General features: G+C 41.9%; 1 protein-coding gene across 5 annotated transcripts in view; it reads right to left on the bottom strand.

Moving 5' to 3' along the window:
- Positions 1–14,277, bottom strand: part of LOC143426990 (uncharacterized) — a 316,082-nt gene that overhangs the window by 70,100 nt on the left and 231,705 nt on the right. For all 5 annotated transcript variants that reach the window (XR_013102232.1, XM_076900771.1, XM_076900770.1 and 2 more), the window contains 3 exons: positions 5,881–6,017; positions 3,994–4,282; positions 2,221–2,492 (listed from right to left, as the gene is read on the bottom strand). Coding sequence is in view for 4 of the 5 variants with exons in the window: in XM_076900771.1 (XP_076756886.1) it covers positions 2,221–2,492; positions 3,994–4,282; positions 5,881–6,017 (698 nt within the window). In the remaining variant the exon portion in view is untranslated. The remainder of the gene's footprint in view (positions 1–2,220; positions 2,493–3,993; positions 4,283–5,880; positions 6,018–14,277) is intronic.

Raw genomic sequence — 14,277 nt, 5'->3', positions numbered from 1 at the left:
AACTTTCTATACAAGAACTTCCAAAAAGATATATTTATCAGCTGCTGGTTATTTCTATAAGGGTGGCTTTCTCAGTGGGTCTAAGTGATCAAACAATTTTTACAGCGTGAAATTGACTACAGTAAACCATTCTGTAAACTATAAATCTACGACTGCAATTACATATAAAAGTAATATCGTGTTTTTTGGAAGAAGAGTAGGGGTTAAAACTTTCTATATGACAACTTCTAAGAAGAAATATTTATCATCTGCTGGTTATTTATATAGGGGTTTCCCAGAGGGTCTAAGAAATGTTTCATCGAGGACCCGGAAGCCTGAAACGGGGTTGGAAAAATTGGGGGAATTCACGACGCGTCCGAGGGTTACGTAAACAGCAGCCAGCGACCCATTTCCGGTCACGAAGCTGCATCCCTTGGCTCGAGCTTCATTCTTCCTCCGGACAGGTACATAAATTTTCAAATACCCGCGGTAAGAAAGCCCGCTCGGCTGAATCGTCGCCGCGAGAACGTCCCCTCACGATTTACGATCTGGTGCGCTCGAATTCTCGACTGCGGATAACCAACGATACACCAGAGTCGCTGGACGTCGAGTTATTTCTTTGGTTCAATTTTTAAAATCGATACGAAGCAGCCCAAGCGAGAAGCAGCGACGAAACTGCATTTTCCACGCGTTTCAACCCTCGCGCGAGTAATTGCTTTCGAGGGAAACGATCTGTCGACTGCATACGAAATGCAAGGGTGGAAAAAAATTTTAAATCGATACGAAGTGACTCAAGCAGGAAGCAACGACGAAATTGCATTTTGCACGCGTTTCAACCCCTGCGCGAGTAATTGTTCTCGTGAAAAACGTTGGAAAATCGTAGGAACTCGTGTTATTGTTTCAAGAAGTGGAGGAGAGTTTCCAAGCGATTATTTTTCATCGAGAAAATTGAAAAGCAGCGAAGAAACTGCATTTTGCACGCGTTTCAACACCTGCGCGAGTAATTGTTCTCGTGAAAAACGTTGGAAAATCGTAGGAACTCGTGTCACGGTTTTAAGAAGGGGAGGAAAGTTTCGAAGCGATTATTCTTCATCGAGAAAATTCTCCACGGCGACTGAAGGGTCGCGAAACTGTTATTATTTTCTTGCGAAGCAGTTTTCGCGAAGTTCTGGGGATGCGACGGTCTTACCTGAAGGGAAGTTGGTGTTTGAAAAATTGCGAAGTTGTTACGAATTTCCCGCGGAACGACTTTGCGCGACGCGTCGAGGAGCTACCCCGAGTGACGGACATTTTGCTCGCGGATAATGTAATGTAAAGATGCTCTCGAGATGGTATTTCTGTTGAAGAAAACTTCGTCCAGTGTCTGAGGACACCCTTCGTCTCCTTATGCAACGATTTTTTCTGTGAGAGCAAAAAAAATGTATTTTTCTTCGAGAATGACTTAATTTTAATTATTATAAAAAAGCGAGAGGACTACTGTCTCCTTGTAGAACGATTTTTTCTGTGAAAGCAAAAAGCTTTGGTAGAAAGTAGTTTTTTTCGAGAATGCTTTATCCAGCCAGCCCATTTCTATTTTTTTGTCGAATATAAAATCAGTGGGGTGCGAAACGAAGTAATTTTTAATTACCACAAAAAAGTGAGAGGACTACTGTCTCCTTGTAGAACGATTTCTTCTGTGAAAGCAAAAAGCTTTGGTAGAAAGTAGTTTTTTTCGAGAATGCCTTATTCAGCCTGCCCATTTCTATTTTTTTTTCGAATACAAAATCAGTTGGGTACGAACGAAGTAATTTTTAATTACCACAAAAAAGTGAGAAGACTACTGTCTTCTCGTAGAACGATTTCTTCTGTGAGAGCATTGGATGAAAGTATTTTTCTTCTTCTCTTACTTTTCTACGTCTAGAAAACCAACGGGGTACGAAACAAAATAACTTTTAATTTCTACAAAAATTGAGAACCATCGAGAAAACAAGAAATGAACTTTTTTTATATACGAAAGGACAGGTTTGAGTAATTTTTAATTTTTTTTCTTATATGCGAAAGAAAAGATTTAAGTAATTCTTAATTCTCTTTCTTATATATGAGAGAAAAGGTCGTGTAAGAGCAGGTTTGATTAATTCTTAATTTCTTTTTTTATATATATGAGAGAAAGAATCGCCTAGAAAAAAGGTTCGAGTACACTCTCAGTTTATTTTCGAAGCTCAAGAACGTTCGAGGGTCGCGTTTCCTCGTGGTTGGCCTTACCGCGTAGTAGCAGGTGAGATTGCGCGGGTACAATCCTGGGAAGTTTGGCGATTGCAGCCTGCAATTCGTCCGATCGCAGTCGCTGAAGGTGCGGGAGCAGTAGGTGCCAGATATCAGGTCCCCCAGGTACTGTTCCTGGCTTGGTTTCGTCGTGATAGACGGTTGCTCGACCATTTGCACCGGCATCGCCATCGAGCTGTTCGCGTAGTCGCTCGACGAGGTCGACAGGGTTGATTCCGTCGACGCTGGTGTCCCAGCCGATTTTGTTATCCCTGAAACCGTCATTTTCACCGTGAAAATCGACCCAGAAACATGAAAAATTCAATTACAATCATTTGAGTGCAACAAAAATTCCATATTGAAGAATATGGATGGTTGCTCCTCTTTATAAGTAGTTTCAATCGATATTTTCACCATAGAAAATTAAATTACAATCATTTGAGTGCAACAAAAATTCCATATTGAAGAATATGGATGGTTGCTCCTCTTTATAAGTAGTTTCAATCGATATTTTCACCATAGAAAATTAAATTACAATCATTTGAATGCAAAAAAAAAAAAAAAAAAAATACTAGCTTCTTTCATATTGAAGAATATGGATGGTTGCTCCTCTTTAAAAGTAGTTTCAATCGCCATTTTCATCGTGCAAATAAAATCAAAAACATAGAAAATTAAATTACAGCCATCTGACTGAAAAAAACACTAACTTCTTTCATATTGAAGAATAAGGGTGGTTTTGCTTCCCTTTAACAGTAGTTTCGCAGAAAATAACTCGTCACCCCCTACATTTCCGCAAACCTGATTCTTTTCAAACGATCGATCGAGAAGAAGTCGAATTATTTCGAAAGAAATTCGACGAATGCAAAAAAAAAAACATTAACTTCTTCCATATTGAAGAATAAGGGTGGTTTTGCTTCCCTTTAACAGTAGTTTCGCAGAAAATAACTCGTCACCCCCTACATTTCCGCAAACCTGATTCTTTTCAACGATCGATCGAGAAGAAGTCGGATTATTTCGAAAGAAATTCGACGAATGCAAAAAAAAAAACATTAACTTCTTCCATATTGAAGAATAAGGGTGGTTTTGCTCTCCTTTAACAGTAGTTTCGCAGAAAATAATTACATTTCCACAAACCTGATTCTTTTCAAACGATCGATCGAGAAGAAGTCGAATTATTTCGAAAGAAATTCGACGAATGCAAAAAAAAAACATTAACTTCTTCCATATTGAAGAATAAGGGTGGTTTTGCTTCCCTTTAACAGTAGTTTCGCAGAAAATAACTCGTCACCCTCTACATTTCCGCAAACCTGATTCTTTTCAAACGATCGATCCAGAAGAAGTCGAATTATTTCGAAAGAAATTCGACGAATGCAAAAAAAGAAAGACACTAACTTCTTCCATATTGAAGAATAAGGGTGGTTTTGCTCTCCTTTAACAGTAGCTTCGCAGAAAATAATTACATTACCACGAACCTGATTCTTTTCAACGATCGATCGAGAAGAAGTCGAATTATTTCGAAAGAAATTCGACGAATGCAAAAAAAAAACATTAACTTCTTCCATATTGAAGAATAAGGGTGGTTTTGCTCTCCTTTAACAGTAGTTTCACAGAAAATAATTACATTTCCACGAACCTGATTCTTTTCAAACGCTCGATCGAGAAGGAGTCAGGTTATTACGAGAGAAACTCGACACACGCGAGGTAGGATCGAAGGCAGGAGTATCGCGACTTCCTAGCCACTGTACCGGAAGCAGAGGACCCTCGTGTACGTACCGACGAACGGATTCCCGTAACGCACCACGGCGTCCGACTTTCTGATCATCTTGTACGCCATCCTGAAGTCGAAATTGAATTCCGTCTGATCCTTGCTGAGCCTGAGCAGCTTCAGCGTGATGGAGACGGTCTGCGTCTCGCTGTAGTAGATCGCAGGGCCCCAGGACATGCCGCACCAGAGACCGCCGACGTCCGGCCGTTGGGCCTCCGAAATTTGCAGCGACCCGTCAGGGCAGCCCTCCGTCGTGAACGACACGAATTTCCCCAGGGTGAAGCTGTCGAACGTCAACTGGAAAACGTGTCGCACGTCAAGGTTACCAGAGCGATGGCGTGGCTCTCGAATTGCTTTGTATTTTTCTTTCTTTTTTTTTATTGGAATCAGAAGGGGTTGGTAGACGCGCGACGCGTGAAAAGGGGCGTTAAAAGGGGTGATTAGTAGTTGAGTAGCTTTCTGTGCGTTTGAGGAAATCAGGAGGGGTTGTTTTCTCGCTTGATGGACTTGTGACGCGTGAAAAGGGGTGTTAAGAAGGGTGGTTTGTAGCTGAGTAGCTTATTGGGTGTTTTAGAGAATTAGAAGATCGATGTAGGATCATTTTGTTAGAGAAAGGGTGTAAGAAGAACTTTGTAGAAAGAATAATTTATTGTTTTACGAGATATTCCAAAAATGTTTTTTATTAGAATCAGAAGGGGTTCTTTTCTCGCTTTGTGCACGTGTGACGCGTGAAAAAAGGTGTTGAAAAGGGTGGTTAGTAGCTGAGTAGCTTATTGGGTGTTTTAGAGAATCAGAAGATCGATATAGGATCATTTTGTTAGAGAAAGTGTGAAAGAGGGTCTCAGTAGAAAAAATAATTTATTGTTTTGCGAGATATTCCAAAAATATTTTTTATTGGAATCAGGAGGGGTTGTTTTCTCGCTTGATGCATTGTGAGATCATTTTGTTAAAGAAAGTGTGTAAGAGGATCTCAATAGAAAAAATAATCTATTCTTTTGCGAGATATGCTAAAAATATTTTTTATTGGAATCAGGAGGTGTTATTTTCTCGTTTGGTGGACGTGTGACGCGTGCAAAGGGGTGTTAAAAGGGATGGTTAGTAGCTGAGTAGCTTATTGTGTGTTTGAGAAAATCAGGAGAAAATGCACCCCAAATTACCTCTCACCCTCTTTTTAATCGAAGTTAATCGAGTTACCAAATATTGACAGGCTGAAACAATTGATTTCCTTCTAATTAAAGCGTCGACGGGTCACTCGACTCGATACTGGACGAAACGCAGACATGGTAGGGGTGATAAAGGGGATGAAGGAATCAGGAGCGTTTGATCCAGTTTCCAGCAGTGTGGTCTTGTTTGAGGAATGGCTTCCTTTGACAAAAACGGGGCGAACAGGCGGGCGTAAATAAATTTGGCAGCCCTGTGTACAGGAACTTTCGTCAGGAGGTTCGTTCGAAAGTTTCCACGGCGAACGCGAACGTTATCCGCGGTCGAGACTCTGTTTTTTTTTTCTTTCGCGAGGCTAACTGGCGCAATCCTGGCAATTTGCGTTATTAAAAATTCCACCGTTAATTCCTGCTCGTCTGGCGGTTCTGGTCCCGCCTTGTTCCTCCCTTTGGGATTCCCTTTCCCTCTTTTTCCATTTTTTTCCTTTTTTTTTATTTCGAACCAACGCGAGCTCTTTTTCGACGGACAAAAATGGCTGCGTTTTTCGCGAGTTACTTAAACGTTCGATTGATAGAAATTTCTTTTCGAATTCTGCGATGAGTGAGGTGCAATTTGAGTTCGTTTGATTGTTGTAATCGATGTTGTTGACGGTGACGAGGTGTGCCAATTAGGAACGTGGTTATTTGAGATGAGTGGACGCTCGAAGAGGCTTACGTTTGGTTAGAGAAACTTGCCTGAACGATGTCTCCAAGATCGCCACCCGGTGCGCTGAATGTCAGCTTGCAAATGTAAGGCACCTTGTCCTCCTTCGGTCGATGGAGCTCTAGGTCGTAGGTTTTACCCACGTCTCCGTAGTACGTTTTGTTGCACGCTGAAACACGAGAAACGAGGGATATATATATTTTTAACAGTGGCAGAGGGTCGACAAAGTAACCAAAAAGTGGTCCCAAGGACGAATAATCAAAATTGGGCACTGAAATCCTGGGACCATCCCCTATAAACACATTAGAAACGAAGGATATACGTTTTTAAGAATGGCAGAGGGTCGAAAGGGTCGAGAAAGCTACCAAAAGTGGTCCCAAGGACGAAAAATCAAAATTGGGCGTTGAAATCCTGGGACCATCCCCTAGAAAAACATTAGAAACGAAGGATATACGATTTTGACAATAGCAGAGGGTCGAGAAAGCAACCAAGAAATGGTCCCAACGTCGAACAATCAAAATTGGGCGCTGAAATCCTGGGATCATCCCCTAGAAAAATATTAGAAACGAAGGATATACGATTTTGACAATAGCAGAGGGTCGAGAAAGCAACCAAGAAATGGTCCCAACGTCAAACAATCAAAATTAGACGCTGAAATCCTGGGACCATCCCCTAGAAAAATATTAGAAACGAAGGATATACGTTTTTAACAATAGCAGAGGGTCGAGAGGGTCGAGAAAGCTACCAAAAAATGGTCCCAACGTCGAATAATCAAAATTAGGTGCTGAAATCTTGGGACCATCCCCTAGAAAAACACAAGAAGCGAAGAATATACATTTTTAACAATGACAGAGGGTCGACAAAGCAACCAAAAGTGGTCTCAATGTCGAAAAATCGAAATTAGGCGCTGAAGTCCTGAGACCATCCCCTAAACAGTCAAAATTCTCGTTGAATCGATATCGCAGCAGGATCAAAGAGGTAATGCAGGTTGATTTCAAGGTCGACTAGGCAAAGAATCGAGAGAGGCGTTCGATGAATTATCGATGGCCCCAGGGCGACCGTATCAGCTCGATCGTCCTTCGCAGGAAAATTCCATTCACCCTGCTAGGAGTTTATTCGAGTTTATTGGCGAACACGATCAAAGTTCACCCCCGAGGAGTAACGTATTCTGTGCCAGACGTCGTATTCGGTTCACCCCTCGATCGATCACGCGTTTATCGAGGACAATCGAGACTCGCAAGGCTCGACGTTGGCCAATCGATTTTCTTGAAAAGTTGCGAGTACCTGATTACGAAACTACTAGGCGGTGCTTAACTGTTTGAGTGCCGCAGACTTTCAGAGAATACCAATGGAGATCCATAATTTCTACGTCTGAAATTGTTACGAAATATAGAGAGAAGCTATGGATGATTATAGATGAGGAAGAATTTGTAGAACAGCTGAATTCTCAGTTGTTGGGTCAGCGTGGAATTTTTGGAAACCTATGTGGGTGAGTTTGAATAATAATTGCTCGAAATAACAAAAGAAAAATAATTTATTTTAGTAGATACCAAACTCTATACTTGCTCTAAATTTGGACGCTATGCCATTCAAATCTTAACTAATTCTCGAAGGCTTCTTTCTCTCAAATTATTTTTTCAGTTTCAAAAAGGAGGGTGCGAAAATAGATACAATGCAAGAGAAAGGAGCTCTCAAGAATTAATTAAGATTTTCACCCCCTCGTTTCAGTGTCGAAAAGGAGGAGGCACGTTCGAGGAAAACCTTCTCAACCCTCGAAGACGAAGAGAAAGTTTCTTCGAGTCATCTCTCCAGTTTCTTCGCTTCGAGGGCCAAGTATTTTCTTCCTGCGCCAGGGTGCAAAGGCGACTACTAAATTTCTATATCATCGAGAATATGAGTGTTTTTAGTTTTCTTCAGAGTTGAAGCTTTTATCTTTTTTTAAACAGCATTAAAGAATCTCGCGATCTTCGATCTCAATCAGTGGCAGCAAATTAATTAAAATATCTACTCTCGCACGATTCTTCCTCCAAGATCGATGATAAGAATCATTTGAAGCTATCAAACCGTGGAAATTTCGCCAGATAATTCTGAAAATTGAAAAAATCACGATGCAGGGGTCGAGTATCAGAGGTGGAAAAAAGAGGATATTGCGTCCAATAAAATGGCCCATAAAGGGTGGCAAATTAGAAATATTTTCTTCTGCGAAACAGGACGCAAAGGACGACTATCGTGGTCGTCGCAGAACGCCACAATCGACGAAAAATTCTCGTAGTGTGCGTCGAAGGAAATCGAAACTCTTGGGTCGAAGGAAACCGAAACTCTCGCGATCTTCAATCTCAATCAGTGTCAAGAAATTAATTAAAATATCTACTCTCGCACGATTCTTCCTCCAAGGTCGATAATAAGAATCATTTAAAACTATAAAACCGTGGAAATTTCGCAACTGATGCTAGATAATTCTAAAAATTGGAAAAATCGGTGAACCCTTCACGAAGCACAGGTCGAGTATCAGAGGTGGCAAAAAGGGGATATTGCGTCCAATAAAATGGCTCGTAAAGGGTGGCAAATTAGAAATATTTTCTTCTGCGAAACAGGACGCAAAGGACGACTATCGTGGTCGTCGCAGAACGCCACGATCGACGAAAAATTCTCGTGGTGTGCGTCGAAGGAAATCGAGACTCTTGGATCGAAGGAAACCGAAACTCTCGCGGCGATTAAGTTCGTTTGGCTTCCTCTATCGCATGCAGAGGGCGGAATTACATTGTGCACGACGGGTTGGTTACGATACTGGCCATTGTGGGGCTTCAAGGGCTCATCACGGACGGTACATAGGACTTGGATCGAGGCTAACGTCACACGCGCGTGCACCAACGGCCGCCATTCGGGGTGAATCGGTTGAGAACACAATGCTCGGTATTTCCAGGCAACGGGGTCTCATTCCTAATCAGAATCACAGTTTGGCTGGCTAATAGCGCGCCTTGCCCTTCCCTCTCGGCTGTAACCAATCGGTGCAACTCGATTAGCCGGCCAATTTTCCTCGCTCATCGATTTCCACGCGAAACAGCACCCGCTTGGCAGTTCCATTAGTCGCGAGCCAGCCGGCTGTTGAGTCCTGGCTTTAGAAACGCGTCGACCGCAGTTATTGCCAACACCTGCCAACTCTTGTCAAATGCGTAACGATTTCTTAGAAAAATTTAGAATCACTTTGGGCATTTCAATCGTCGAATTAAGTCATTGGCAACACCTGGCAACTCTTGTTAAATGCGTAATCATCTTTTAGAAAAATTGAGAATCACTTTGGGCATTTCAATCGTCGAATTAAGTCATTGGCAACACCTGGCAACTCTTGTTAAATGCGTAATCATTTTTTAGAAAAATTGAGAATCACTTTGGGTTTTCGAGCGTTGAATTAAGTTATTGCCAGCACCTGCCAACTCTTGTTTAATGCGTAACGATTTCTTGGAAAAAATTGAGAATCACTTTGGGTTTTCGAGCGTTGAATTAAGTCATTGGCAACACCAAACTCTTGTTAAATGCGTAACGATTTCTTAGAAAAATTGAGAATCACTTTCAGCATTTCAATCGTCGAATTAAAGTTATCTGAGAATATGAGAATTAAATGTTGGGCCCTGCGAGAGGGTTGTAAAGCGTTGACTGCAGTTATTGGTAACCAGGCAGCTTTCGTTAAATATATAACGATTTCTTAGAAAAATCAAGCATTAGTTTGGGTTGTCAATCGTTAAATTAAGTTATCTGTGAATATGGGAATTAAACGTTAGGTTGATGTAACGTTGGTCCTCGAAGGGTTGACACTGATAGCACTAATATCAGTAACTTTTTTTAGAAAAATCGAGCATTGCTATAGCTTTTCAATCGTCGAAATAAGTTATCTGTGAATATGCTAATTAAATTTTGGTCCTCGAAGGGTTGACACTGATAGCGCTAATACCAGTAACTTTTTTTTAGAAAAATCGAGCATTACTTTAGCTTTTCAATCATCAAATTAAGTTATCTGCGAATATGCTAATTAAACTATGGGTCGATGTAACTTTGGTCCTCAAAGGGTTGACACTGACAGCACTAATATTACTAATTTTTTTTGAGCCAATTAAACAGGTTCTGCTGCAATTTTAGAGGATTTTAATCAGTCCAGTGCAAAGTTTCATTCGCTGATATCCCGTGGAATGTTTTATCACAGTGGATTCGCGGAAAATTGAGACCCGTTGCTCTAAACCTGCGACTCGCAGTCAGTTCACCGCTAACCAATAGCAGAACTTTCTCTGCGGCTCGCATTCTTGATACAATAACCACCGATGTCCACCGTAGGAACGTTTCATTTGGTCCTGCTGGTGTCCCAGCTTCGTTAACCTCGAACTTTGACGCAAGCATTTAGTTGCGCGCAATTACTTCCCTCTGTGAGATAATTAAAACTCTGTCGTCGAGAACGTCCACGATGGACACTGTCAATCCTCCACGTGAGAGCCACAGAAAATCCAGATTAGAAACTTTCGAATCTCTCGTCGTGGTTCTAAAAAAATTGGCGAATACCTTCTTCATCTGAAGTCGATAAACTAGGTATCCACGTTCGCATTAACTATGAATTAGAAAACTTCGATACTACTCATCCTCAGATAATGAAAAAAATAAGAATTCAAGCGAATTGAGGATCGATAGTGTTGAATTTTTAAAGCATAAAGAGTTTCTCTGGTATGAAACGCGGTGGCTGAGAATTTTCGTGCGCTCGTGGCGAAAATGGGAGGCTGATAAGAGGCTGATAAGAGGCTGTTAAGTTCATAAGTCTTCGCAACGTTGCGCAAATTTGGAGGCGTCTCTCTCTTTTTTTCTACGCACGACGAGGAGGACGAGGAACGATCCATGCTTCTATGCGATGATCTACGCGAATTTAGAGACATCTCTCTTTTTTTTTCTACGATGAGGAGAGCGAGGAACGATCTATGCTTCTATGCGATGATCTACGCGAATTTAGAGACATCTCTCCTTTTTTTTCTTCGATGAGGAGGGCGAGGAACGATCTATGCTTCTATGCGATGATCGTCACAAATTTGGAAACGCCTTTTTTGTTTTCTACGATGAGGAAGGCGAGGAACGATCTATGCTTCTATGCGATGATCGTCACAAATTTGGAAACGCCTTTTCTGTTTTCTACGTCGCGAATTTGGACGCGTCTCTCTCTCTTTTTCTACGCGCGACCAGGAGGACGAGAAACGATCTATGCTTCTATGCGATGATCGTCGCGAATTTGGAAACGTTTCTTTTTTTTCTAAGCGCGACTTTTTTTTCTACGTTGCAAATTTGGAGGCGTCTCTCTCTTTTCTTCTACGCGCGACGAGGAGGACGAGGAACGATCTATGCGACGATCGTCGCACATTTCAGGATCGACAATGTTGCATTTTTAAAGGGCAAAGAGTTTCTCTGGCGAATTTTCGTGCGCTCCTGGCGAAAATGGTAGGATAAGAGGCTGTTAAGTTCGTAAGTCTTCGCAACGTTGTCCCAAGTGTAATTCAATATACGTGGTCGTTAAGTTTAATGACAGAATTCGGTATTGGAAACCGATAGCAGGGGCTGCTCTTCGCACGAAGTATTACGAATTCAGCAGGTGCATCCGTTACGTCAAATTACGAAAGTTCTCCTGTGGGAGGGCTGGGCTGGCAGCTTCTCGACGCCGTCTACCACCATCGCTGACTAATGACTGGCATCAACTACTTGGCTGCGTTTCGCCCCTCGCCGGATGTGCGTTCCTCCTGGCGGTGTCTGGCGATGCTGCCTGACGAATTATGGGCTTTTGTCACTGTTCAAGCCCAGTAGGACCGTTCGTTGTAAGGATGCCTCGTTTCCACTGAAATGCTCCAGAAATAGAAACAGAAAGCGAGTGGCGGATGGTGGGCACCTTCCTCTTGGAATCTTGTAATTAATAATTCTAGTCTAGCATCAAAGAGTTCTTGTTTCGTTATGCGTTTCTTCGCTCGTTTGCATTTGGATTCTTCAACAAATGACGAATCATCGATTAAATGGTACTTTTAATACTTTTAATGATTGAAAGAAATAGAAACAGAAAGCGAGAGGCGGTTGGTGGGCACCTTCCTCTTGGAATCTTGTAATTAATAATTCTAGTCTAGCATCTTAGAGTTCTTGTTTCGTTATGCGTTTCTTCGCTCGTTTACATTTGGATTCTTCAACAAATGACGAATCATCGATTAAATGGTACTTTTAATACTTTTAATGATTGAAAGAAATAGAAACAGAAAGCGAGAGGCGGATGATGGGCACCTTCCTCTTGGAATCTTGTAATTAATAATTCTACTCTCGCATCAAAGAGTTCTTGTTTCGTTACGCATTCTTCTTCGCTCGTTTACATTTGGCGATGAATGAAGAATCGTCGATTAAATGGTATTTTTAATAATTAAAAGAAATAGAAACAGAAAGCGTGGAGGCGGATGGTGGGCACCTTCCTCTTGGAATCTTGTAATTAATAATTCTACTCTCGCATCAAAGTGTTCTTGCTTTGTTACGCATTCTTCTTCGCTCGTTTACATTTGGCGATGAATGAAGAATCGTCGATTAAATGGTATTTTTAATAATTAAAAGAAATAGAAACAGAAAGCGTGGAGGCGGATGGTGGGTACCTTCCTCTTGGAATCTTGTAATTAACAATTCTACTCTCGCATCAAAGAGTTCTTGTTTCGTTACGCATTCTTCTTCGCTCGTTTACATTTGGTAATGAATGAAGGATCATCGATTAAATGGTACTTTTAGTGATTGAAGGAAATAGAAAAAGAAAGCTAGATGCAGAAGCTGGGTACTTCTTCCTGGAATCTCGTAATTAATAATTCCACTCGCATCTCAGAGTTCTTCTCTCGATTTTTCTTCGCTCATTTATATTTGGCAATAAATGAAGAATCATCGATTAAATGGTACTTTTAATGATCGAAGAAAATAGAAGCACAAAGTGAGTAAATAATTCCTCTCTAGCATGTCAGAGTTCTTGTTTCGTTACGCGTTTCTTCGCTCGTTTATATTTGGCAATAAATGAAGAATCATCCATTAAATGGTACTTTTAATGATCCAAAGAAATAGAAGCAGAAAATGAGAGGCAGACGCTGGATACTTCCTCTTGGAATCTCGTAATTCTTCAACAAATGAAGAATCACCCATTAAATGGTACTTTTAATGATCTAAAATTCGATCGATCGAATATCGAGGAATGTACGCTCGTTTCAATCGAAGAATAGGCGTTTCGAGTAATCGAAAAGCGACGCGGAGTGACAGAGGCGACCTGGTGCGACCCAGTTTTCACGGAGCCTCCTCGTCGTAGCCGAGCGTCGTCGTAATAAATCCTGGACAGGTGACTGCCATCCGCCCCGCTGCGGGGCTATATTTTATTACGCAATAAAATATGGACTGCTCCCGCCGAGTGCTTTCCCATTTATCGCGCGGACGATTACGACAACGCCCGTGGCTCGCGTTAGTAAATCACGCCCGTGTAACCCGCGTGGCCCGTCCCTCTCGACTTTGCCAACTTTATCCCACCGACTTGACGATTTCCGCTCCGCGAGGCTGTCACCAGCGATTGTTTTTCCGCTGCGCGAAGATCGCGTTGCCTATCAACTAATGGACCATCGAGTTGAGTTGTCGAATGGATCGATCTGTGCTTCTATGCGATGATCGTTGCGAGTTTGGAAATGTCTCTCTTTTTTTTTTTGCGTCACGAATTTGAAGACATCTTTCCCTTTTTATTTCTACGCGCGATGAGGAGGAGGAGGAACGATCTATGCTTCTATGCGATGATCGTCGCAAATTTGGAGACACCTCCCCCTCTTTATTTCTACGCGCGATGAGGATGAGGAGGATCGATCTATGCTTCTATGCGAGCATCGTCGCGAATCTGGAACCGTCTCTTTTTTTTTCTACGTCGCGAATTTGGAGACGTCCCTCTCTCTTTATTTCTACGCGCGATGAGGAGGAGGAGGATCGATCTATGCTTCGCGATGATCGTCGCGAATTTCGAAACATCTCATTTTTTTTTTCTACGACGAGGAGGACCAGCAACAATCTATGCTTCTATGCGATGATCATCGTGGATTTCAACACGTCTCATTTTTTTTTCTACGCGTGACGAAGAAAACGAGAATCGATCTATGCTTCTATGCGAATTTCGACACACCTCTTTTTTTTTCTACGCGTGACGAAGAGAACGAGAATCGTCTATGCTTTTATGCGATGCTTATCGCGAATTTGGAACCGTCTCTCTCTTTTTTTCTACGCGATAAGGAGGACGAGGATCGATCTATGCTTCTATGCGACGATCGTCGCGAATTTCGAAACGCCTCTCTTTTTTCTACGCGACGAGGTGGACGAGGATTCTCGTCGAGGGCGACGGAAAGTTCGCAGGATCGAGTGTGCTCGAAGGT

Source organism: Xylocopa sonorina, chromosome 9, assembly GCF_050948175.1.
Source record: "Xylocopa sonorina isolate GNS202 chromosome 9, iyXylSono1_principal, whole genome shotgun sequence".
Classification (NCBI taxonomy): Eukaryota; Metazoa; Arthropoda; class Insecta; order Hymenoptera; family Apidae; genus Xylocopa; species Xylocopa sonorina.
Note: the sequence above shows the minus strand (reverse complement) of the source record. Positions and strands in the feature narration are given on the sequence as shown.